Source organism: Gouania willdenowi, chromosome 19 (genome assembly GCF_900634775.1).
Source record: "Gouania willdenowi chromosome 19, fGouWil2.1, whole genome shotgun sequence".
NCBI classification, from domain to species: Eukaryota; Metazoa; Chordata; class Actinopteri; order Blenniiformes; family Gobiesocidae; genus Gouania; species Gouania willdenowi.
The window spans coordinates 21,915,377-21,942,534 of NC_041062.1; the positions used below are offsets into that span (position 1 = coordinate 21,915,377).

The 27,158-nt window shown below is 39.5% G+C and overlaps 1 protein-coding gene across 1 annotated transcript; it reads right to left on the reverse strand.

Annotated features, from left to right (window-relative positions):
• Positions 1-3,490: 3,490 nt before the first annotated feature.
• ipmkb (inositol polyphosphate multikinase b) lies at positions 3,491-25,484 on the reverse strand. The gene is made up of 6 exons (XM_028476194.1): positions 24,805-25,484; positions 21,250-21,335; positions 19,687-19,783; positions 15,238-15,410; positions 11,900-11,981; positions 3,491-5,919 (listed from the first exon to the last, which is right to left on the reverse strand). The coding sequence occupies exons 1-6, from the start codon at positions 25,010-25,012 to the stop codon at positions 5,228-5,230; spliced, it is 1,338 nt and encodes a 445-aa protein (XP_028331995.1). The 5' UTR covers positions 25,013-25,484; the 3' UTR covers positions 3,491-5,227.
• Between the last annotated feature and the right edge of the window lie 1,674 nt (positions 25,485-27,158).

Here is a 27,158-nt window from a genome sequence, read left to right on the forward strand (position 1 = left end):
TCAGGTTCCCATGGCAGAAGCAGATCGGCCGAAGACAGCGTTCTGCACTCCGTTCGGACTGTTTGAATGGAACCGTATGCCCTTTGGGCTGTGTAATGCCCCTAGCACGTTCCAGCGCCTCATGCAGAGGATTTTTGGGGATAAGCAATGTCAGGCCCTACTTTTGTATTTGGATGACATTGTTGTCTTCTCCTCCACTTTCCAGCAACATTTGGGGAGATTGGAGGAAGTGCTCCAGCGGCTACAGAGGGAGGGCCTGAAGGCAAAACTGTCTAAATGTTCCTTCTTCAGACCGGAGGTTAGCTATTTAGGGCACGTCATCTCTGCCAGTGGTGTCTCCACTGACCCCACAAAGGTTGAGGCGGTAGCTAAGTGGCCATCCCCCACAACCATCCTAGAGCTGCGATCCTTTCTCGGGTTCGCCAGCTATTATCGTCGTTTTGTGGAGGGTTTTGCCAAGCTGGATGGCCCCCTTCACCGGCTGGTAGCCAATCTCGGAGGGTCAAAGTCCAAGCGGTCCGAGCCTTTGGTTGCGGGCAAGTGGACGTCCGATCATCAACAGAGCTTCGAGGCATTGAAGTCCAAGTTCACAGATGCCCCTGTGCTTGCATATGCGGACTTCTCCCTTCCATTCATCCTAGAGGTGGATGCCAGTCATGGTGGCCTGGGCGCTGTTCTTTCGCAAGAGCAAGGGGGGAAGGTTCGACCCATTGCATTTGCAAGCAGAGGATTGAGACCGACAGAGCGCAACCCAGTAAATTACAGTTCTATGAAATTGGAATTTCTGGCGTTAAAATGGGCTATGACCGATAAATTTCGGGAGTATTTGCTTGGCCACAGGTGTGTTGTCTTCACAGACAATAATCCCCTGAGCCACCTGTCTTCGGCCAAACTGGGTGCTCTGGAGCAGCGTTGGGCAGCCCAGCTAGCTGCTTTTGATTTTGAGATCCGCTACCGTCCAGGTAAAAACAACTCGAATGCGGATGCTTTGTCCCGTCTGCACCCACCAGTGGCCATAGACTTGGATGCAATGGTTGCCGGTACCGGCCTTCCACCACCCTTGAGGCAAGCTTTGCAAACCCGAGGGTTTGAAGCACAGCAAGCCGCTGTACAGGTATTTCCCCAGCAACTACCCACTGACCTCTCAGCCCTTCAGCAGGCTGACCCAGTGCTCGGTAATGTGTTGGCATTCTGGCGTGAGAAACGGTACCCAAACCGCGATGACCGTAGCCAGCTGTCCCGGCTCGCTCTGGCACTTCTCAGACAATGGGGTCGATTGGTTGAGGAGGCTGGGGTGGCTTATCGGCAGGTTTCGCGTTCCGATGGTGGGGAGCCAGTTCGTCAGGTGCTCCTGCCTGTTGCCTTGAAAGCACAGGTCCTTACTGAGGTCCGCCAAAATCAAGGCCATCAAGGTGTAGATAGGACCTTGGACTTGCTGAGGCAGCTGTGTTACTGGCCGGGGATGGCTTCGGATGTGAGGCACTGGTGTCAAACCTGTGAACGATGTCAGGTCGCAAAGGATGCCGGGCCATCAGCTAGGAGTTTCCTGGGCCATTTGTTGGCTTCAGAGCCGAATGAAATTTTGGCCATAGATTTCACCTTGCTCGAGCCATCTCATAGCGCACTGGAGAATGTCCTTGCGGTGACAGATGTGTTCAGCAAGTACACCCTGGCCTTTCCGACCCAAGACCAAACTGCTTCTACAGTAGCCCAGGTGTTGTCAGTGGAGTGGTTTTCTAAGTTTGGCGCTCTGGTCCGGATTCATTCGGACCAGGGTAGGAACTTTGAGAGTACACTCATTAAGCAGCTCTGCAAACTATATGGGATCGAAAAGTCCCGGACAACCCCTTATCACCCCGCTGGGAATGGCCAGTGCGAGCGGTTTAACCGCACACTTCACGATCTGTTACGTACTTTGCCAACATCCCGTAAGCGGGATTGGCACTCCTGTCTACCACAAGTGTTGTATGCTTACAACACTACTCCCCACCAATCGACTAGGGAATCTCCTTTCTTCCTCATGTTTGGCCGTGAGGCAAGGCTTCCAGTCGATTTTCTGTTGCGTCCCAGTCACGACACTGGCATCTCATCCCGCCGCTAGAGCATGCTCCCCTCTGGGGAGTAGTGGCTTGACTAGGCGGCAAACAACACGCTCCACAGCTGGCCAGCATTCAAACCTCCATCACCTTCCCTGGACTGTTAGGGAGGGGACCCCCGCGAGACCGTTTCCTCACAATCAATTGCTATGTCTGTTTTCTTTCGACCATGGAATTAGGCTCATTCATCTTCTATTGGTGCTTCGTCGGGGCGACGATCAGAGAAAAGGGAATGTAGCAGTATTGCTGCGAGCAAGTTAATCTGGCCTATTAACGGGGTGGGAGAATAAAAGGGATTGAGTTACAGTTTCAGCCATCGGTGGTGGTGGGTCTGAGGTGGTGGTTTCTTCGTGTGCGGTGCAGTCCTGGTGTAGGTGTTTGGGCATTTCCCCCCCTCCCACATAGTCGTGAGTGTGTCACTTTAATTTGATTTGATTTATTTGGACCCTCCTCCCACGTTGATGGTAGGCCCGGTTGCTGCTGAAGGGAGCCTACTCTCCCTTACAAATACAAAGAATTGCAGTGAAAATTAATCTAGAGCAGACATGAGTGACTTATCACAGGAACGTAATTGTCTGATCAAAAAGACACATTGTCAATATTTTGAATAATAATCACATGACTGAATAGGGTTTTTGTCATCATTTTGTGCATGTATTTGTTTTGGATAGGGATGTTTGATATTAGCTTTTTGCCAATATTTTCCAACACAATATTTCTGGTAATAGCAGATACAAAAATTATGCACATAATACACCCTACACCTAATTTGAGGTATCATAATATTTTTCTCTCCATGGAAATAACTGTATACGCCCACTTTTATTGCCTTGCTCACTGGATGTATTCCACAAATAAACATCAAGGAAAAAAGGAATACTTCGCTTTTATGTCATCTCACAGAGCAAAATATCAGTTTTTCAATATGTTTGGAAATATCGGCAGATAATATAGCTCATCTCTAGTTTTGGAGTCATTTAATGTATTTTTTATTGCGGTTTTGTGTAATTTTGTATGTCTGGATTTATTTTGCTCCCCAGGTGCTGCAAAATGGCTGCCAACTGTTCCCCAAGGAATGGTTAGTGAATTTCTCCATTGTGAGATAATAAAGTATACAAAAATATATATATATTTTTGTGTAGTTATTTTGGGGTCCATTAGTTGGCCATGTCTGATCTCGACCATCAACATTTTGTATGACAATGATTTAGCTCTAAAACAGCATCAGTTCTTTGTGGTCACCTCGTACATGTTTTTTAAGTTGCTGTTCCAACACCTTCAATGAAAATCTACATATAAGATGTGATTCTGTGGTGAAGGAGCATTTGCTTTGCTGGAAGCCTTTTTTTTTTTTTGAAAAGCTAAAAAAAAAAAAATGAAGAGCACCACAAATGTAGAGTTAAAGCTTTTTTATTACTAACCACAGACAAGGAATCAAATGTTTGAACAGAGAAATCTTCTTCCACTTCTGAGCTTTTTTGGAATGCAAAGCTGTATATTTTACAAACGATATATTTCTGTTTTTACATTTGCACTCATTTGTCCCATTTACAGTTAAAAATTAACTTTTCATGCTTTGTATATCATTGCATTTTGTCTGGATTCATACGACACTGCCTGTGTTCCATCAACCCTCAACAATGCCCGAGAATCAAATGCCCGATATGGTTTTATTGAGACAAGACACGGCAGGCTAGAAAGCAGTTTAAGAAATTCATAAAGCTGCCGATAGAATCAATATTCAAATGACACACACAAGGGAAAGGCAGTCATGAGAAAAATCTGTGGATTAGTTCCTGTAAACATTCTTAAAACATAAGATTAATAATCCAGTTCATTAAAACGAGTCCAGGTTAAAAAAATACAACTTTCCCTCTCGTAGTTTAGACACAAACCAAAGGAGTTCAAACAGGTTAGATTAAATGTCACCTAAAGGCTTTTAGCACAGACTGGATCAGTAGAGAGGAGTTTGCAAGTTACACTGGGACAAGGTGCACGGTCTGCTGCACATGCTCAGAACATGTTATGACACCAAAAGCCTGTTTGGATGTTAAAATAAGCGACAGAGAATCCTGCTGTAGTTTATCTACAGAGGTTAGCATAGAAGCACCAGTGATGGTGTAGTGAGTTCATCCAGTTAAAATCCCCAATAGAAGCCAGCTCAGTCTGGCTTCTATTTACTGACCCAGTAGGTCAGTAAAAGAGTCCATTCTGCACTCAACTCTACATTTCTGATCTGTTGTCCAGATCATCAAAAAGCTTGAGATCTACATTTTTTAGTCTTTGTAAAATCTGCTTATGTGTCATGAAGCAGTGGTCCCGCCTTCATTAATGTGTCAATCAAATTGCATGTGAAACATCTGGTTAGTAAACTCGACTAAAATCCAAAGGGCTAAAAAAAAAAAATCAGCTAAAACATACAGTAAAATGTCTATTTTGGCCGAAAAAAACGAAATCAAAAATGACATGTGTGAGACATGAGAAGCAGTGGTTTAAGTAAACATGGTCACAGTCGCACACACTGGCACCAGGGATTAGCTTAGCATGAGCAGCACTATTCTCTGATAGAGGATCAGACAAGGCAGCACAAGGTATGACATGAGCAACATTTACCTGCTGGGGAGGGACTGGATCACAACACGCGACAACAGGAAGTGACATCACACTTACTGCAAGTCTCCAAACTCAACACCATCGAGTGTTTAACATGGAGGAGAAAAACCAACAAAAAACAACAACCATCCTTTACCACTGGACAACTATTATGTTGCTGAGAGGTTAACAGTAGTATTAGTAACGTGTGTTTGCAGTAAATACCTGAGTTATTGGTCTACAGGTCCTTCTCATTAAGTACCGCACTGTAAACATCAGACGATCCAGTTCAGACTTGCTTAAAAAAACAAACCAAATGACGGAAGAAATGAAGGAAAGTTTGAGAATATAAGCAAGGTTACCGTGGTTACCACGATCCTCTGAAAATCAAATGGAATGGTTAGGATTGAACATGACCGAGAAGGTCTGATGTTCACGTTTCCTTGACAACCAGCACGCCACGTGTCAGACTCCTGATTGGCTCGTCAGACATCCGTGTACAGCTTGGTACAGAGGTGAGATGATGATGATGAAGGTGTTTATGCAGCGTCACACAGAATCTGCTCCAGCACAGTGAGCAGGTGCTTCAAGCCGTAGATGTAGCCTTCGTCTCGGCTCTGGCTTGGGAAAACATGAGCAAAATCAATCATCCTGACTTCCACTTGTGATTCTGCTGCTGCGTGTCCTCCACCCTCCTTTAGCTCCACCTCCTCCTCCTTATGGCCTTCCAACATGGACTTGTTTCCATTTGCGTTGGGCGTGTGGAGCGGCTCTCCAGGCTGCTTCCAGGAGGAGTTGTCTTCACACAGTTCTGAGATGTTTTTTTCACACACTGAGCTGGCTGAGACCTCCACACAATCATCTCCACACTTGCCATGGCTCATTACATGGTGTAGGTCACAAACGGTGGACAGGCTGTGGTCCCAGGCCTCCGCCACCTCAATGTGGTTGTTGTTGTACTCTGCGAGGCTTTCTCCTGCTCTCTCTGGCTTTGTTTTCCCATCATCGCTCACAGATGATGTTTTGGTCACAATGACAGCCGAACACGGGAAGGACGAAGAGGAGGAGAAGGAGGAGGGGAGACCCTCGTAGACAAAAAGGAGGGAGCTAGCAAAGAAAGCTAGCCGCTGCTGTGACTCAAACCACTGCAGGATCCGCTGTACTTTGCGAATACTTGCTGACACAGCATCTTTTCTCAGGCTCACACCATTTTTAAAGAATTTGACCAAACCTGAGGGAGAGAAGAGAAAAGGAGGTGAACTAAAGCCAAGTTTTACCTCCAAATATCCAACAGACAAAAATTCTGACTGTGGCGGCTTTTTAGAAGCGCTAACGATTTTATGGATGAGGTTTGATGCAGTCATCGACTGTACTTTGTGTTTGAAGCAGAAAGTGTGATTTCTATACAACACTATCCTACTGTTGCTTTCTACTCACTGCCTGAAGATACCAATGCTATTTTATTTACATAAAGGAACGTCAGTGGAACCTTAGATGTTGAAGTTATGAAGAGTCTGAGATAAAACAATCCTTTATTCAGTCAACCTTCCTTAGTGTGTGTGTGTGTGTGTGTGTGTGTGTGTGTGTGTGTGTGTGTGTGTGTGGGTGGCTACGGTTTAAGTTTTTAAAAAAAAATAAAACTCCCAGTAAAACTCTGGGAAACAACACCAAGAATAAATATTATCTCCCTGGTAAAGACAGTAGCTCTAACAACTGGTAAAATGATAAACTACGGGGACGCATTTTCTCCGCCTCTGGGTCCTAGTGCCTGCCGTCAATGAAACCTGTTCCGTTTTCCGAGGTCCGTGTGCGTTTAATCAGTCCGTGTGTGTCCGTGTGAAAGTCTGCATGTTTATGCCTCTGTCCATCCACTCTTTTCATTATATCCATGTCTTTTAAGGCTTTTATTAAATAGGGTCGGCTGTAGTTCCGGCCGCCGCCATTTTGGATTACATCGTCACCAACACGTCATCGCCTGGACTCATAACTGTAAAGAGGATTAGTCTATTTTCTTTTTAAAGTGGTGTTTTTTGTGGCTTTAGACTCAAATTACATATTTGCATATACTATCTTCCCTACAATATAAATAGGTTCACAATATAACAATTTTTTATAGTTTCTGTTTCCACTGTATCCAGAATATTAATAATATTTCTGAATAAGTTGGCAGAAATACTTTTAAACACTTGCTGTACATTCAGCTGACATAAAAATCATGTTTTCAAATACGCAGAATAATTGTGAATTTATCAGTAGCAGTTTTAATATTTTAGTTAATTTTTTGCAGGCACCTTTTTTCTCCATCAAATGTATTTAAAATAAACTAAAATTAAAGAGAGAATGTTATTTAACTGTCGAACCTTGTCATAATTTTATATAGTTTTTTAAATTAAAGAAAAAATGTTTATGGTCTTGGTCTCGGGCAAGTCTTGGTCTCAGATAGTGTGGCCTTGAACACAACACTAGTCTGAGAAGCTTTAGGTGTCACATTACATCATTAAAAACAGAAAAGATCAACTTTTGGCAGTCAGTTCTTCAGCCACATTCTCTCAGTGCGCCACAGTGTTAATTAAAAATACACTATAATCCAGGGGTTCTCAACCTTGTGGTCACGATCCCATTTGGGGTTGTAAGACACTGGGTAGGGGTCGCCAATTTCTGGAAAAGAAACTAAGAATATTTTCTGAACAAATTGAACCCATTTTTGCTTATTGTTACCCTTTTCTGCAACTACACCCAATTTACCAAATTTTAACCTATTTTCATCACATGTTCTTGCCATTTTTTTGCTCCTTTTAATGGATTTTTGCTACATTACTCCCATTTCTGCTACTTCTCTATCAAATTTCAATGCTTTTTCTGCACTTTTTTCTACTTCCAAGATATTTTCAGCACTTATAAACCCTTTCCACAACTTTTCTCACCTAATGTTGCATATGTTGACCAATTATTGTCACTTTTAACCTCTTTTCGCCATAATTCATGCTTATTTTTGCCAATTTACCAAATTCACAATTAATAATGCAAATTATTTGCAAGCTTAAACTCATTCTTCCTACTTTTTAAATTACACTACCAACCAGCCTCCCCCCCATTTCTGCCACTTTTAAACCAATATTGACAACCATTTTTACCACTTTTTCTCTGTTCTTGGTCATTCTAATTTTCAACTTTAACCAATTTATTTTCTTTAAAATCCCATTTCACCACCTTTGGTCACTTAACCCATTTTATTTCTGATTAAAACAATGATTTACATCTTTAAGATAACTATATACTATGACGCAAATAATAATATAGAACAATGGACCATCATTTTGCTGACTTTATGGATAGGCCACAAAAATCTCTTCCTTTTACTCCCCCTTATCGATGGCCCTGTCTCCACATGACTGTTCTTCAATGTTAATGTCTGTGTTCAACCACCTTCCCCGGTCTCTCCTTTATTTTAGGGGTTGTGGGCTGAAAAGGTTGAGAACCACTGCTATAATCTAAAGAATAAAGTGGACAGCCTGCCACTAGATGGCAGCAGTGCACATCAAATATGCTTGTATTTTACACAAATTTGAAGAGAACATGACAAAGTTAACTAAGGAAAAGATGATGGTATTTAGCAGCAGTAGGCACCAACACATGGTCCAATGCGAATTGAGATTAGCAGCAGTGATCTAGCGGTACCTGGGTCAGTCTCAGGTCTGCCATGATGTGGAGACTAAAGGTTTGGCACCAAAAACAAGACACGAGACAATAAGTTTCCCGGGAATAACAGGGTTTATACCTTTAGTGAAAAAAGAGCACATAAGAAACCTCTGCCAGTCCATCTGCAGAACTGGATCCCAGTTTCATCCACCCTAAACATCACAAACACTTGCTACTTTGTACTACAGCCAGAGGAACATGGCTAAGACTCTGTGTTAATTGGGATTTAGTTTTAGTCAAAGTCCTTAAACAAAAGTGCAAATTACTTTTAGTAAAAATGTACTCATCAGAACTCATTCAGTTAGAGCCTAGTTTTAATCAACTAAATGAAACTTTAGTCAACTAAAGCTGTAAAGATATAATTGACTAAAATGTACAAGTTAACTGTTTAGGCATATTTTTAAAAATTAAATTCATTCATCAACAAAACCCACAGATTTGATGTGATCAACACGTACGACCACATGATCACATGAGTTCTTATTGGATTTTGTCCCATGTGACGAAACAATGTTTTTTTTTTTTTTTTTTTTTTTTTGATATGTTTTGATAGTTTTGGTTCAAATGTATTTTTTTTTTAATAGTCATAATAAAAAAAATAAAAAATAAAAATATGGTGAAAAAAATTACAAAACAAAATGAATTTCAATGCTATGGTGTTGGTCGCTCTGCCGCAGTTCCAATTACTATCTAGACCTAACATTAGCAAATGGCGGGGGCTGCATGTGGCTCTTGTTCTTGTGCTGCCTCTTAAAGCAGCAAAGGCACAGCTGCTGTAGCCCTGAAGAATGCAGCTTTAACTGTAACAGTGAGAGCAAGATGCACAATGCAGGGAAGATGGAGCAGAGGCCAATTATAAAGGAATACACTGTTGAAATATTCCTTTTACTGCACAATAACATGGATTATGTAAATCGATTCGATGGGTCTCTTGTGTGCACTTCACCCCTACTTGTTTCACTTTTGCTTGTTACCCGTGTGCTGATGTGATGTTGACATTAACAGTTGTTTGTTAATAAAATTGGTGCATACCACTAGAACAAATGTATATATATGTCATTTCTTTGAGAGAAAAATGAGGTTTTCACTGTTGGGTCGAACTCGGATGAAAAAATGCGGCCCAATCCGCACTCCATCTGCGACACAGTTATTTATTTACTTGCCGTTCATGTGGCTGTTTACCTCTGCGTGCATCTGTGGAACCAAACAGTAGTTTAGTCCACTGTGCTTGCCTTCTTTCAGTTTCCAAGCCATCTTTCTAATTCTATTTTATTTCTGGTATTGGGCCGCCTCTCCAAGTCGTCGAGAATGCGCATTTGACTTCACCGTCAGCGTCATTTGACTTCGCGTCTGCTGAACTGACCGGGAAATTTGTTCCCAGAACAGCAGTACAAAATGTATCACACAATCTGTTTAAGGCAATAAGGAGAAATGTGTGTGGGCTGATTCTCTTTGGTTTTGAGCGTTTCATCAACCGTTAGCATTAAAAGACTAAAAATAATTTTTATTTTTTCACAAATCCAGCCCTAAGCTCTTTAAAGGGGCAGTATTATGAAAAAATCTCTTTAATGGTTTTGCTACAGTGATATACAGTATATCTCTTTTGCCTCATTCAGAGGGCCAGAGTTAAAAAGTCCTGTTTTCTCCCTTCCTTGTTGTTCCAAATTTTGTAAATGTCAGCTCCAAACGGGCAAATTGAATTTTTCTCACAACTTCACATCACGTAGCAAAAACTCCTCCTTCTGAATATCCTGGCTCCTCCTACCCTATAAGAATGTGAGCTCCTCCCTTTCAAACTACCACACAGCTAAAACAAACAATGCGGTTTAATATAGAATATAATATACTTTGTCATATATAAATAAATGATAAATGGACTTGATTTTATATAGCACTTTATCACCACACTGAAGCAGTCTCAAAGCGCTTTACATATCAGCTCATTCACCCAATCACTCTCACATTCACACACCAGTGGGACAGGACTGCCATGCAAGGCGCTAGTCGACCACTGGGAGCAACTTAGGGTTCAGTGTCTTGCCCAAGGACACTTCGACACATAGTCAGGTACTGGGATCGAACCCCCAACCTCTCGATTAGAAGACGACCCACTACCACCTGAGCCACGGTCGCCCAATATGTATTTAAAGCGACATACACAAAATGTGTTCTCTGCATTTAACCCCACCTTGAGGAGCAGTGGGCGGCCACGGAGTAGCCATAAGTTTAATTTTTAGTACCCGTTATACCGCCTCGTTTCGCCTTTGAGATCCGACATGTTTGTGACCCAATGCGACTCAGTGGTTGTACAAAATAGAGGACTATCACCTTGAATGGACTATTCCTACCAATGATCCTTCTTAGAAGGACAATAAGCTGCTTATTATGTATACTGTCTTGATATGGACTGCTGCTGGGCAACATACCCCTGGGTAGGGAGGGTGGGTGAGTTAGTTTGTTTGTTTGTTTTTGTGTGACTTATCCTTGGGCTTCATTGTAATTACATACTACCTTTGTTGTTCTGTTTATGCATCTTGTTTTTTGCTTGCTTTTGGTTCTACTCAAACTTGGGAAATTTAGGAAGTGCTGCATTGTACGAGTTTATGTTTATGCTGATCCTGTTCTGCTTCCTCATAAAAATATTAGAAACATAATTGACTATTCCTGTAATCAGTGGAGGAGAGGATGATAGGAAAGTGAAGTAGCAGCTCCAGCTGACTTAGCTGATTTCTGCTGCCACACACACACCCTGAAACAGTGTTTGTCAAACTCACAATCACAACAGCCGCTTAAATAGTCATGTTTTTAATGTAATGCAAAGCTTTTTGGCTGAAAACAATAACCAGTGTGTGGATAGCAAAAGAAAATCGCTATCAGCTGATCAGCTGTTGTGAGGAGTCAATGTCTACAGACACGCCTACTCATGAATATGCATAAGTAGGTCCCAAAACAGCCAGTTTTTAGAACTGCTCAGAAAGTCACTTTTCAGAGGGTTAAAACTCTGGAAAACAGGTGGGTTTTTGAAAATAAACCTCAAAATACGATGTTGTTGGGGTTCTTAGAACAAATGGAGATGGGTGAAAAATATAATAATACTGGACCTTTAAAGTAAACATACAGAATTTCAGAGAAATGCAAAAAAGAACCCCAGAAGTTTCCAAAATGACTACAACATACTAAATAAACAGAAAAATACAGAAAACTACAACAAAAAAATGAGAGGAAAATCAACAAAAAAACTAAAAATACCCACAACAAAAACTCTTTGTTCTTTCCTGTGTTAATGCTCAGATCATCATTATATTATATTAAATGCTGTTGATAATGTCCCTCAGTTCAGAGACAATCCCATTTTTGTGGCCCAAGCTGTGATAAAAGTTGCCCGTCTCTGGTCTACTTGGACCAACCAATGTGAATTTGTGCATTAAATATAAGAGGAAGAAACATAATGTGATATCATGCGTGACTTGGGGCTGTTTTGATCTGTAAAGAGGAAGAACAGGTTCACCTACCATCTCTGATGGTGTCCTTAGTCAGGCTCCGCCCATAGTGCTGGTCATAAGAGTCAAAGGTGTCACTGCCCACTTTGTACACCTACAAAATAAACACAGGGAGGTGGATTTAAATGAAATTAAATACCTCCTAATATTGAAACAGTTTCCACCCATTTCCACCAGTTGGACAACCAATCAGGCTGTTTGTCTGAGTCTGTCAGATCATTGCAAAGCAAATAAAAGCTCTTTAATGCAAAACAGAAAAGGGGGAGTTTTGCCACAGCCATCGAAACTCCAGCTACAAGTGTGCATGCTTTTGCCCTAACTGCTGTAAAAAAGGCTCCACAGAGTCATCCATCACAGATTAAATCAGGAATTTGTCTACTACTATGTAGATGGTGGTTTTAGTAATCAGATTTTAAAAGATGTTTTATCCAATTCCATTCCCAGCCATCCAAACCCAGTAACTCAATAGTTAATTTACAATTAATGACAAACACTGAGTCTGAAATGAATAACGCAAAAGAACTTAACCTTAACCTTCCTCTTGTGTTAGCATCTGTAATGCAACAGGTCAGTTTTGACCCATGTCTTAAATCAGCTGTAAAATACACTAAAAATGTTATAATGCAATTTGTGCATCATCACTTGGTCACCTTGTTAGGCTTTCTTATCCAGGAAAATATTTTTGGTGTGGGTGTCTGAGCCTTTGAGTATACCCCTTGATTTCAATTTTAAAAATGACGAAATGATCCCCAAGAGAATCATATAGATAAATAAAAGTTGTTATGCACCATGGCACCAGAGCAACTCACATCTATAGAATGTAACAGCCAACCCTGATTAACGTGGGTCAACACAGCAGACCTTTACATATGTAAACTACTGGTACTGCCTAAACAACAGTTCTGAACAACTCCAATACCACTTGTGGGAGTGTAAACATTCACTACAGGGTACATTCAGGCCCTGTTTACATGAGAACATTTTCTAGTGAAATCACAAAAGTTTTGTTGCATTTTGGTGGTCCATTTACACGGCAACTGTGTTCTGGTGCTTGAAAACAGAACTTTTTAAAAACGGGCTCCAGAATGAAAGTTTTTGAAACGCTACCCCCTCCGTCTCTGTGGAAACAGGGAAACTATACTTTGTGTCATAAGCATGCAGACTGAGGCTGCAGAGCTCAGAGGTGCACACTATTCGTGTGCATCACTCCTTGGAATTTAACTCCAACAAAGTGTTGATTTACTTCACCGTCATTTGGATCAGCGGAGACGTATTTCATGCCTGCACCAGATTCTGAAGACAATCACAGTGCTGCACTCCTACTTAGAGCTATTTGACCAAACCCGGGGTCGGGCTTAATTTCTATCTTTTTAACACAGACTCTGGTTGGACTTGGCTCAGTCATTGCATTGTGAATGAACGGTCAGGTGATGTGTTTCAATCAGCGAAAGATGACACACAAATATTTGCTGAGGAGGTGAATGAAGGCTGTCCTCTGGTACATGAATAAATAATATAAAAAAATGCATGAATGACTCGTTCTGGACTCGTGTTGCTGTGTGGGTCACATATGTAGAGAGCAGCTCCCTCAACTGTGTGTGTTGCAGCAGTAAACCGCTACGTAGTGTGTAGGATACATGAAGCTGAATGTCATGTTTACAGTTGTATGCAGAACAAGCGGCTATGAAATAAAGCAAAGTCATTGAAAAAACTCCCCTATGTGTGCGTGCCACGCATGGATTTCAATAATGTCTGGCAGCAATAGATTCAGACTTAAAGAGAAATCAGCTTTATTCGGGTTCGAGCCGTATTCTGTCAGCCTTGGGCCGGGTCGGGTCTAACTTTATAGGTCTGATTAAAGCTCTGCTCTTACTTGTGTTCAGAGGATGCGTATCTGTGCATGTGTTTATTTTTATTGAAAAATTATACCGACATCTATTGGTCTGGCATGTATACTACACTGTTTTTTAATGCTTTCCGTGGTCTCATGTAAAACAGAGATAGTTTTGAAAACGTTGCCGTGTGAATGCGGAATTTTTTGGAAACAAAAATGGCAATCAAAACGTTGTCATGTAAACAGTGCCTCACTATCCAACCTGAGCATTTCACAACTACTTAAAATAACTGGCAACCCTGATGAACATGATGGGATCGAACAGGTACAGTAGACAAAGATTAAGGTCGAGCAACTGCAGTGTTAATGATATGCTGATGATGTTGTTGGCTGCAAAAAAAACCTAAAACAATTTATGTATTTCTTAACCAGAAAATAAAGTGTATCAGGAACATTTGAAATCATTTTAGAAAATAACAAAATACAGGAGGTCTATGACATTAAGTTTGTAGAGATAAATTAAGACCCAAACCTTAAATTTGATAAACACCAAGTACATTTCAAAAGTGGTAAATTTACAGGCCTGTTGTGATTACTGAATGTGCTTTTTATGGTGTCATTTTAGCATCTTTACATTTTAGTGCATTGATTATAATTTGGGGTGTCCTGATCCGATATTGATATCGGATATTGGTCCGTTACCAGCCAGAAAACAAATATCGGATTTTATCGGACTGTATCTAAAATCTCCGATATACAGTATATTATATTCATTCAATTGTAGAATACTGTAGATATTTTGTTATAGATAACCAATTGGTTAATAATAAATGGGTCAGTTTTTCTCATACCTACTGTTGCTGACTATTGTTCTCTGTTTGAGTAACTTGATCAAGCCTTTTCTAACATTCCACACTACAAAATAAGTAATAAAAGTTTGTATGATTTGTGCTGATAATGTATCGGATCGATATCGGTATTGGCCAAAAGTCAAGGCTGCAATATCGGTATCGTATTGCAAGTTAAAAACTTGTATTGGGACATCCCTAATTCTAATATCTGATGTAAAAGCCCAACTATACAAGAGTTGGATTTTTTAGCAATAGCTATAAATTCTGTACAAAACATCAGCGATAATCACAGAATTGTTACTCTGTAAAATTTTATCGTCCCTAATTAAATACAATTTATTCTCAAACCCACTAAACCCTTCTGACCCTTCGTCGAAAAACTTGATATAAAACATATGTTAATAATTAACTACGTATGAGTAAGTCAGAACTGTAACATGGTTTCCCATTTTTTATTTTTAATCAAATAATAGACAATTTTTTAAAGCAAATGTTCATGCTAATTACGATTACAATGTGAATTACATTACAATTCAATTATGATTACAATGGCAACAGATTTTCCAATTACAATTATGCCATTATTGTAATTAATTATAAATTACCGATTACAATTATAATTGACCACAACCCTGCTTCTAGCGTCCAATGAGCAGCTCACTCACCCTCATGCCGAGCAGCAGAAACCCGATTTCCTCCATCAGGGGGTATTTTTTGACCTGCTGCTCTCGTTTCTCTTGTGAGGCGTGAGGATCGTAGCTTCTCTGGCCCAGCTTCACGTCCATGATGCACGGCTTATTGAAGCGACGCGTCACATCCTCCAGCTTCAGGTACAGATCTGTTTCAGCAAAGTAGAAACACAATGACTTAGTCTTTGGTGATATTCCTTCCATTTCTATGGCCATTAGCATCCAATCATCAGTTGTGTAATTTGTTTCTCTGTGTGTGTCATTAGTCAGTGTGTGTTTGTAGCATTAGCAGCTTGTCAACCACCAGCACTTAAAATCAATTTGCCTTGGAAATAAATCATCTGTTTTTTCAGCCTTTGAGAACCTGTTAATATTGTTTTGTTGATTTCTAGCTGAATGTCTAAGCTTTGAAAAAGTCAATCCTCTCAGGCTGACTTCATTGTTTTGTGTGATTCTTTCTAGCCACAGATAATTAATCCCACACTAAAATTCATCCACAGCATCAAAATAATAAAGAGCAGAATACATGTTACAAATATTTTGCAAGTAAAAAAAAAAACGTTAATAACTTACAATTACTTTCAAACTAAACCTGGGGCCAGTTTTTTTTTTTTTTTAAAGTAATCTGCTTGGATTCTGGATAACGGATTGGATCAAACTATGAAAATTGTTTTTTGAAAAGAAAAATAATTAATGATGTAATCGGATTAGATCACTTGGTGGTGAGCACGACCACCTCACAGCAAGAAGGTCCTGGGTTCAAGCCCTGGGCTGGGCACTTGGATCCTTTCTGTGTGGAGTTTGCATGTTCTCCCCATGCTGTGTGGGTTTCCTCCAGGTACTCTGGCTTCCTCCCACAATCCAAAAACACGACTGTTAGGTTGATTGGAGTCTTTAAATTGCCGGTAGGAGTGAATGTGAGTGTTATTTTGTCTGTCTGTGCGTTGCACTGCAATGGACTGGCGCCCTGTCCAGGGTGTACACCCGCCTAGCACCCAGTGTGAGCCGGAGATAGGCACCGGCAGACCCCTGCAACCCTGAAATAGGACAAAGAGGGTCTGAAAATTCTTTAGTTTGAGTTTTTCAGAACTTTTTATTAGGATTGGGATCTCTTAGAGCCAAATAATCTGGACTAAACTCATCCCATCAGAAGGGTGGATTCAGCCTGGATTTCAGGCCCAAAATGCAATGTAACTTTTAAAGTGTATCAGATAGTAGTATATTTGGGATCATGCAGTATAGCCTACAAGAAATCCAATTTATTCATAAGGTTTACATTTGATTTGTTCATCCGTCAGGCTACAGTGATTAGTTAGGCTATAACAGTATCGGCCTACAGCAAAGTAGAAATAGTTTGGCCTCATAAAATAATCCCCCAAGCAGCTGTCAATATTCTGTCACTAATTGATGTATATTCTTCAGAATCAAAAATATTGGAGTTTTGTTTTTAGATTATTTTCTAGTGATGCGTGCAATGATAAAACAGGATAATAAAGCAATGGCATCATTGGTTTTTGAAATCCAAACCAAATCCAATTCAGAAATAGTCTAACAATGGCATTCCATGTTGCACGTCCTGTTTGCTGGTTCTGGTTCTGGCAGAATGCAGGAGGTTGGTCATGGTAAACTTGATCCTGATTTGGTAATCCGTTTTTTTCTATCTCTGATCACTTAGCCCATCCTAATTTTGAGCTGTTTTTTTCAAAGCAACATCGGATTGGATCAATCTGATCTGGATAGAAACTTTTCAGGATCGCCAAATCTGGATAACCAAAGCTCATTTTTGTTTGATAAAGACCGCTTCAATCCTTTGGAGACCCTGACCAACCTGTTATTATTATTGCATGCATCACTAAAAAGATATTGAAAAACAAAACTACAATGTTTTTGATTGTGATGAATATACATCAATTAGTGACATAATTAAATATATTATTTGGAGTCAGTATTGACAGCTGTTTGGGGATTATTTCATGAGGCCAAATTCTTTCTACTCTGCTGTAGGCCTATACTGTTATAGCCTAACTCAGTGGTTCCCAAATTTTTTATGCCCAAGGTACACCAAAGGACAAGTAAAAATCTGAAGCCACACCTACTGATATCATGTACACTATCTGTAAATGTGCATAATTATTTATGAAAGCCAAATAAAATGTGACAAAGACAACTATATTACTCATGAAATATATAGTAATGAAATATTAAAAAATAGGTATAGTTTTCCTATGTATTATGGAATGAGTGCATACAAAAAATAATGATTTTTGTGTAGTTGTATATTACAATAATTAGGGCCCTATAAAATCTGTTTTATTTTTTTCAAAATTCCATGTTTTCCACATTATTTTCTTTTAAATTCCGTTTTTGTGTTTTTTGTTTTTAACTCCTGTGAGAAAACAAAACAAATACTAATTAATAAAAAACTCATAATTAAACAAAATTGTATGTCAAAAATAAAGTAAGAGACACGTTGTAGTGACATGGATTATTGTTACTGCTCCTTTTGAATTATTTATATGTCATATAAAGATGTATGAGAACAGCATTAATGTCACCCAATTTCAAATTCCACTCAGGTATCTGATTTACTGAATCTCATCAGGTTTATTGATTAAAGCTAGGGTAGGCGATTTCATCCAGATACACTTTTTAGATTTTTGGTTGAAATTGTCTTTTATTTCTGACAGAAATTAAGATCTTATGTGCTCTGAAAAAGGAACGAAGAAAATCTGTCAACTGTAGCAGCTGTAAATCTGTAACAACTTCGACCAATGGAAAAAAAACAAAGCTTTTTTTTTAACCAATCACGTCTCCCTGTCTACCTGCTCGTTCTCGACACCTCGCATGCACAAGCTCACGCTGAAAGCGCGTAACCGCTGACAGAGTTAAAATACAGTTAAAACAGAGTTTTTGGTCAGTTTTTATCTATCTATATATATATACACATATGTATGTGTATGTATATATATATATATATATACACACACACACACATATATACACACATATATATATATATATATATATGATGGGAAAGTTTATTGTTTACTTACTGCTGAATGACACAACAAAGTTTCTACACAATACAAGTGATGAGCTGAGGTTTGCTGCTGTTGCTGTGCGCATGCATGTGAGTGAGACAGAGCACAGAGGGGAGGGGTAAAGGCGGAGCCTCCCCGACCTTTAAGTTTTAAGACATTAAGACTTTAATTTTACCCAATTTAAATGATCCTGATGACATAATTCCAGACCGTAATAATTAAACAACAAATAGGTGGTCTCCTCCACAGCATCAAACAACTTTATCCACAAATGTTCTATAACAAAGATGAGATGTTGTGACACACTTTGACTCAGAGCAAGTGAAACTGCTCATGTTCTCATAAAGCAGCGCTGCACGAAAAACGGACGAAGATTCACAGACAGTAAAGTTCAGCAGTGTTGTTCTAATGGCTCTGTATTTAGGAGTCAGTGATAAATTGCATAAGTTTTTTTGGCAGTTTAGACACGGTGTTTCAGGTGGTTTAGGAGCTGTTTGAAGCAATAAGGACGGGAAGGGAGCAGGCGGTGCACCTAATAAATGGTCCCCGGATCCAAATATACTATTATTTGATACACTTTAAAAGTTTTAATACATTTTGGGCCTGAAATCGAGGCTGAATCTACCCTTCTGATGGGATCAGTTTAATCCAGATTATTTGATGTGATCCCAATCCTAATAAAAAGTTCTGAAAAACTCAAACTATACATTTGATCCAGATCAAAACCAAGATTGGATTATCTGATCTACTCTGATTACATTATCAATTTTTTCTTCTGAAAAAAACATTTTTAAGATTTGATCCAATCCGTTATCCAGAATCCGAGCTGGTTCCTTTTGAAGAACCGGGCCCAGTTGATCAAACGTGGATGACTCCACTGTTGATCTTTGTGGAAGCGTTTTTTGTTTAATGTGTTTGTGTTCATGTTGTCATTGTTATTGTTTCTGTGTGATCCCATGTCATTCATCGTGTCTTTGTGTGTGCTTCTTTGTTCTTATCCTTTTTGTAGTTCTGTGTGTACATTGTGTCAAGATGTGGTTGATTACACGTGCACTGAGTCTCTGCATGTGCGTGCATGATTGTGTATCTGTATTTGTACATTTTGACTTGTCTGTGCTTGCGCGTGTGTGTGTGCGCCTTTCATTTGGTTTTCAGTTTTGACAGTATTTTGGTAAGTGGCCTCACCCTCTGACCTCAGGAAACACACATAACCACATTTGTTCATATCTTCTATTCTCACTGGAAACACAATCCTCTGATCTCTCTTGACATCTTTACGTTTAGGCTACATAAATACAGCTCAGGGTTTTGTCGAGTGCGAGTAGTGAGAAGCAAGTACTGCTGTAAAGTGTTGAGGATTTAGTGGCACGGTAATGTTTCTTACCGTTTGGACAGTCAGGAGAGGACCAGGTGCCATAATATTTAGGCAGATGCTTCTGAAGTTCTAGCAGACAAGGATCACAGCAGTCCTGTTCATATACCTACAACACACACACAGACATGGAGAAACATGTTATAATACAGTGTGAGATGCAGATATGTAAAATAGCAGCACACCTAGTCTGGACATTAAAGGACTTAAAGTCACATGACTTGGTCACAAACTGTACTTCTCTACTTTTTTAAAGGACATACCTTTAACTTTTTAATAATTTCTTCAAACCGCAGCTGCATTGCTTCCAATGTAACGTCAACATATACTCGACTTTCCACACTATTGGTTACAAACACAATCATGCTAATCCATCAATCACATGGCAATTACTTTATTGACTCATGCCATGAACACTAAAGTTCAACCCAAATAGAAAAGAAATAGCCTCAAATAAGGGCGTACGAAAAAATTTATTCGGCCATACATCGCGATATTTCAATGTGTGATAATCGTATTGATCGAAAAAATGTCCAAATCAATTTTTTTAAATCTTTTTTTAATGAAAAAAACATTCAAATGCGCCAACATACGGTATGCATAACACGAAAACACTCAGTCACCACGTGTCAGTGAAGCACATCAGACCTTGTTAAACTACCTCACTCCTCAATGAATTTTAGCTTGTAAGTTAAGTACACTTCATTTTCATAAAACATACTGAGCACTTTTATAGATGTATGTGGTTACTTTTTTCAAAAATTTAAGAACTTAACAGAATCACAATCTGTTGTAGAATCAAACGGTAAACTTTTCTGAAAACTTTATTTGACAGTTTGCTAAAAAAAAATACCACTTGTTTTTTATGTTGGTACTTGAATGACAGTTAATTCCTAGGGGTGCCCCGATCCGATATCAATATTGGTCCGATATCAGCCTGAAAACAAATAATTGTTCCCCCCCCCCCATTCATTTTTTTAAAAAATTATTTTATTCAACTGTAGAATACCGTAGATATTATGTTGAAGGTTAAAAATTATGCAACCAATAATAAATGGGTCAGTTTTTCTCATAGCTACTGTTGCTGACTATTGTTCTCTGTTTGAGTAACATCACCTGATCAAGCCACAAAATAACTAATTATTCTTTATTAAAAGTAAAAAAAAAAATTAAATAATGCTGATATCGGATCAATATCAGTACGCAAGGTTGCAATATCGGCATCATATCGAACATGAAAAAGTTGTATCGGGACATCCTTATTAATTACCATTTACTTGTTCTCGAAAGTTTAAGAAATTTAAATAAATTGAATTTTGTACTTGTAAAAGATACTTGTTTAGTATCGGAATTTTTCGTATTGCGAGATACAAATCGTGAATCGTCAGATTCATGGCAATGCACAGGCCTCAACTCAAGTGGCTTTTCGTTTCTTCAGAAATGACGACTGTCTACTGAATTTACAGAAAACACTCCAAAGGAAAGAAATATCCAGTGAGGTCACAACATCAACCGGCCTGTCATGAAGGTTCCTGTGTGTGTGTGTGTGTGTGTGTGTGTGTGTTTGTGTGCTACCATGCTGTAAAACTGCATCTCCCGTGGACCTCTTGGTGGAGGTTGAAGCTGTTTCAAGACCGTTCCATCTGGATGCTGCAAAATACCTGCAACAAAACCAAAGCCATTAAAGTCCATTGAAGCACTGCACCTTTATCGAGTTCACTTGAGTGTAAAGTCCAGCTTAATGATAAACCTTGATCATAAACACCTTCGATAACATAAAACCGTGGGACAGTAATGACGGCCAAAGACGTAAAAAGCTCCTATTCTCCTCGTGGCATTCATGCCCTAAACTGCAGACAGTTGGACAAGATAGAGATATGGTGATGAAGTCATAATGCTAACGTGACCGTATTTTAAATGCAAGCTCAGCCTTTGAGTATGAAGGCCCCAAAACGGCCCATTTGCCTGCTCAGCAACATTTGTACATGAATGAAGCGTTGAGGTCGGCTGTGACATTTGCTCTTTCTTCCCTTTGTTGTCCAATATTAACAGTAATAATAATACACTTTATTTATAAAGCATGTTACAAAGTGCTTTATAAATGCAGTTATACATTAGAAAATGAGATATAGAGTTTTGGCCAGAGATTAAAACAGTTTAAGAAACACAAACAGAAAAATAAGTTTAAACTTAAGTTACTTAAAATCAGCGAAGGCTCTCTAATAAAAGTATGTTTAAAAGGTAATATTGTCACAGAATCAGCAGACCTGATCTCCTCGAATAGATCATTCCAGAGTCTTGGGGTCCGAATTGAAAAGCTTTGTTTCCTTTAGTTTTCAGCCGGGCCCAAAGAACAGAGAGCTGGTGTATATGGTCATTAAGGGCCTTAAAAGTAATCAATAAAATCTATCCTTAAAAACATACTGGGACCCAGTGTAAAAATGCTAAAACAGGGGTAATATAACACATTTCTTGGTCCTTGCTAAAAGCCTGGCAGCCGAGTTCTGGACCTCTTATGGAATTGTGATCCGTGCAGGTAAAAAGACTGACAGTAAACTAAAGCAGAAGAGATAAAAGCACAACGATTGTTTCTGTGTCTTTAAAAGTTAGAACAGAGCGTATTCTGGGCATATTCCTCAGGTGGTAAAAATAAAACTGTACTACCTTTGTGGTATGATGTTCTAAACTCATAGACAAACGTATGTACTTTTTAACCAATGACACCAATATTTTATTTGTTCTCGTTATATGGCAAAATTACAAAAAATTTTTTGAGTGAATAAGAAGGGCTCAGGGATGTTATGACGCCAAATAACATTTATTAATCCGTTTCCATGCAATCGTTTTACCTTCTGTTACTCTTAAACCACAAAAGTGTTCAACATCTCTAAAGAAAAGTGAAAAAAACCCATCAGGTTTATTAGAAGAGCTATTATAGTTATTATATGAGCTAAATAATGATTCAACATACAGAATTAAATAATTGTAAGAATAAAATGTGCGTAGCAGTCACACACACACAAAAAAAAAAATTGCACTGCACACAATGTTACTTTTTGATACCATATGCACTAGACAAGGTAAAAAATATTTTAAAAAATTAAATTAAAAAAAATAAAAATAAAAAAAACCTGGTAAATGTCACTTGTACAAACACAGCAGGAACTTACCCAGTAGTTATTGCATTAGGCCCAAATACTCTTATATCTCCTTATGCATTGAAAACTCAAACTGAATTATGTTTTATATAAAGACATTAACAATGCTTCTGTATCAACAGAAAAAACCTTCCCTTCATCAAGGCATCCATTTGACAGCAGTTGTAAAATAAAACCTATGCATCATACATTTTTTAAATTCTTCAACATCTGCAACAGGTTTTACATGACATTACAAAGAGTCATTCCAGTTATGAGTAACCTTCAAAAATGCTTGCAGGTGGTTTCTGTTCAGGAGGAAGTAAACACATTTGGCACCAAAAATCATCATAATACGCATTACGCATTGGAATGACGTTTTAAGTGGAGGTGTTCTGAGCTCAGGGAATGCGGCTTCAATACATTTGTCTCTGTGTAAGGTTTGCAATGTTTCAGCTTAAGCATGAAAGGAAATACTATATGTACTCCAGTTTGTTGGAAGAAGTCAACACAGGAAGGAAAAGAATTGAAAGGGTTCACATTATGCATATAAAGAACTTCTAGAAGTGCTTGACTTGCAACACAAGCTTGGCGTGAATTCCAGGGGGAAGGTCTGAAGTTTGCATTCAACAGCATTTCAGCACTGAGCTGAAACTACTTTGATATGCAGTGCAACATTTACACTTTACTGTACCTTGGGTTTGCATTTTTATTTTATTGTGTTGTAACTAAAATAGTATCAAAATATTGTCCCATCCCGTATATGCTGTATAGCTCACTTTCCTTCATTTGAGACAGAAATGCATGTAAAATAGCATGTTCTATACCATTGTGTAAAAAATGTGCAAAAAAATTAAAAAAAGGGGTAAATGTTAAATCTAAATGTAAATGTTAAACTGGTCTCCAAGTCTAAAGCTAAATGTTTAGAAATTATTGCACAAGACACATTTTGTTATCTTTAATATTTATTATTTTTGTATGTACATTGTGCTACCTCTATGTCACACTTGCTTTGACAATGTGAAGTTGTTTGCCATGCCAATAAAGCGATTTTGAATTGAATTGAGTGAGGAGATGGGAAGAGTGAGACATAGTGGGATCTCTAAAGAGCTTTAATGACTGGTGTACGGGCACATCAGCTGAGGGAATGTGTGGACAACTGCCCTCAGACAATTTAACAGAGAGATTCACTGAGAGTACTGGCATGCTGTATGTCAATTTACTTGGTGACTGATTTAACATTTAAATTTATATTCAATATTTATATTCAACTTTTACATTCAAATTTAGATTTAATTTTCATGTATACGCATTATTATTAACAATTAACATGTTTTGTTGAACATGTCTCAAATTAAAGAAAAGTGAACTAAATGTTCAAAATATATCGACTATGAAACAGTGACAAAGTTTTTTACTATGAGAACCCAAAACTCTCGAGCATCAACACATAAATTGATACGTTGAATTATCTTGGGTTTGAACTGCTCCATTATTTATCATTGTGAAGTTTTGGCAAAATAACTTCCGATCTGGCCACTGAATCAAACAATTAAAGTGATTACTAAAGATCAAAACACAATAGGTGTACCATAGGTCAGTTTTTAAGAAAACACTAATCTCAACAAACATGGTCATATGTGGATGGCTCGTTAAGAAAATGTGGTGTAACTGAAATCTGTGGCAATTTTGTGGTTTTCCCCTCTTTTTCATTAAAAAGCTAAAAAGTTCTCTTCGGAACACCAAGTTTGGAGCAGCTTGATTTCCTAAAACGTTTAGAAAATGTTACAAATATAAGTGTTTAACGAGTGCAGAGACATTAAGCAAAAAAAGTACACAAAATCGAAAGAGATATTAAAAACAAATTATCACTAGAAATGGGTCTGTGGCCCGTGTCTGTCATCAGCAACAGGTGTGTTACCCAAAGGTTGCTGTGTCATCACTCATCGTGAAGTGACTGCAGGTGATGTAGTGTTGCGTGTGTGACACGTACCGACTTTGTCCACTCCGTACTTGTGTCCCGCCACCTGGTGCGACAGCGGCACGCAGCCGTTCAGGTGAGTTTGTCCCTGGGGCAGCACCGGGAGAGCCTCGGGTTTCTCCGGGTCCGGGAGCACACCGACAGCAGTAGAGTTAGAGCTCAGGTCAAGCCTTCCGATGGCCAGAGAGGGCTCCATCACAGAGGCACCAGCGGCGGACATGGGGACGAACCCGCGGGGAGACGCGACGCTGTTGGCAGGAGCAGAGGTCGAAGTATTGCCGTCACATTCCTTCCCTGTGCGTCCGGGCGGGAGCCTCACAAGCGCCGAGTACAGGCGGGACGTTCGCCCCAGGAGGAGCTCGGACACAGATGATGACAGTGTCGATGAGCCCCGCTGCGTCTGACTGACGAGCAACAGCTCCGGGAGTAGCGCAGCTTCACAACATAGCCGCGCACGGCCATCACGGCCACATCCCACTTCCTGTCGGCGTCAAATTCTCACTAACTAAACAAAGCGTCCGGCTGAGACATTCAAAACAAACGTCGACGGCGTTATTACGATAAATATGAACGATGCGTCACATTAAATATCAAGCGCCAGTGTGATGGTGGCCGTGTATTGGTTCCAGAGTTAATGTTCTGTTGCGTACAGCACGTTAACATGTAACAATGTCAGACACGTGCTTTTATTGTGAAGAACATCACCAACAACACCCGGTCCCGTTTGTTCTCAGCACAGCCAGCCTGACAGACTCCTCCCTCATACAGTAAACACAACAGTAATGGCGACGTCACCGAGCAGCCCACGTCCAGTTGGCGCACACTGTAGGTTTCTGCAGCCAACGAGCCCTGGAGCCACTGAACCCACTGAGGAGATACATGTAGGCTGAAGCTGACGGTCCAACCCGTCTGACCTGCTGCAAACTAACACCGTGTCGTCCTCTCCTTCCTCCCAGTTTGGAGTCTGATCTAGGTCAGCGTGGGCAGCTGCACCCAAAACTCACAACACTTGACGGCACAGTCGCAAAAAAACTCAAAACAAAAGCCTGATTAGGAGAAATAATGCTAATACGTCCCCTATCTGGATTACACAATCTTTTAAAATGAATATACGTCAAAAATAAAGAGAGCAAAGTCTGTGAACCCATTACTAAGTCGTTTTACATCCATTTATAAATACAAGGTGTGTGTGTGTGCATGTGTGTGTGTGAGAAATATCTCCCCGACGCGGTGCCTGTTCGACCTGAAACTTTGTCAACGGACTCCAAATACCCCAAATGTGTGCACCTGTTATTTTGGAGTATTTTGGTAATTTCCAAATGTTTATTTTAATTTTATTTTGAACTTCCGGACCGCACGGCAAATGGAACCTATTCAGCTTTTGACCTCAGAGTGTGAGGGGGCGCTGGCGCACATTTAGATCTATTTCACGATACAGTTCACTTCCGGTGCATGCAAGAGCTCTTTGTGGACTTCTCTTTTGAGGAAAAATACTTTTTTACTGTTCCTTATTTGGTGATGATGTTTCAAAACGTTTATTTTCATGTTAGTTTGACCGTTCGCTATTTAGATTGGACAGACCTCACCTGGAAGTGTTTGACGACCTGTGTTGAAAGAGGCACATTTTTTTGCGTGTGTGAGAGAACCAAAAAGACTTCAAAAACACACAAAATGATTCCAAAAAACATATATTACAGAAATATACAGCAAGCGACAACAAAAATATGAAAATGACTCAATCTACACAAAACTAAATATTTATACAAAAAGATACACTACAATGGCAACAAAAAACAATAATTATACAAAAAGACAACAGAAAGATACAAAAATACACATGACTCCAAAAAACATACATTACAGAAAAATACACCAAACGAAAAAAATACAAATGAGAAAAAAACAACACATTTATCATGCACATGTCTCATAAAATTAAACCAGGGAAATTGCACACACTATTTTACTTAGCACCTGCAAATATACCCCTTTATAATGCTACACAGTATGTTGTTATTATGCCCATTATTGACAACTCTACTTAAGCTCCCACTATAGAATACATACTTCCGACGGGCATTGTACTAGTGTCTATACTATAATGTAAGAAAGGTCTGTGTGGGTGTGTGTGTGTGTTCCTCAAATATCTTTGCAAATCAGGCTCAGATTGACCTGAGACTTTCAACTTGGCTGCTGCTGGGTTCAAAGCTGTGCAGCGTCAGATTTGTTTGGACTGCAATGATACCGTTAATAAATTCTTTCATAAAACTGCCCACTGGGAGTGGACAATTTTATAAAATTTTAGAATTGATGACATCATCTCTGTGGATTGAACCTTTGCTGGCTTTGATCACGCGACACGGTTG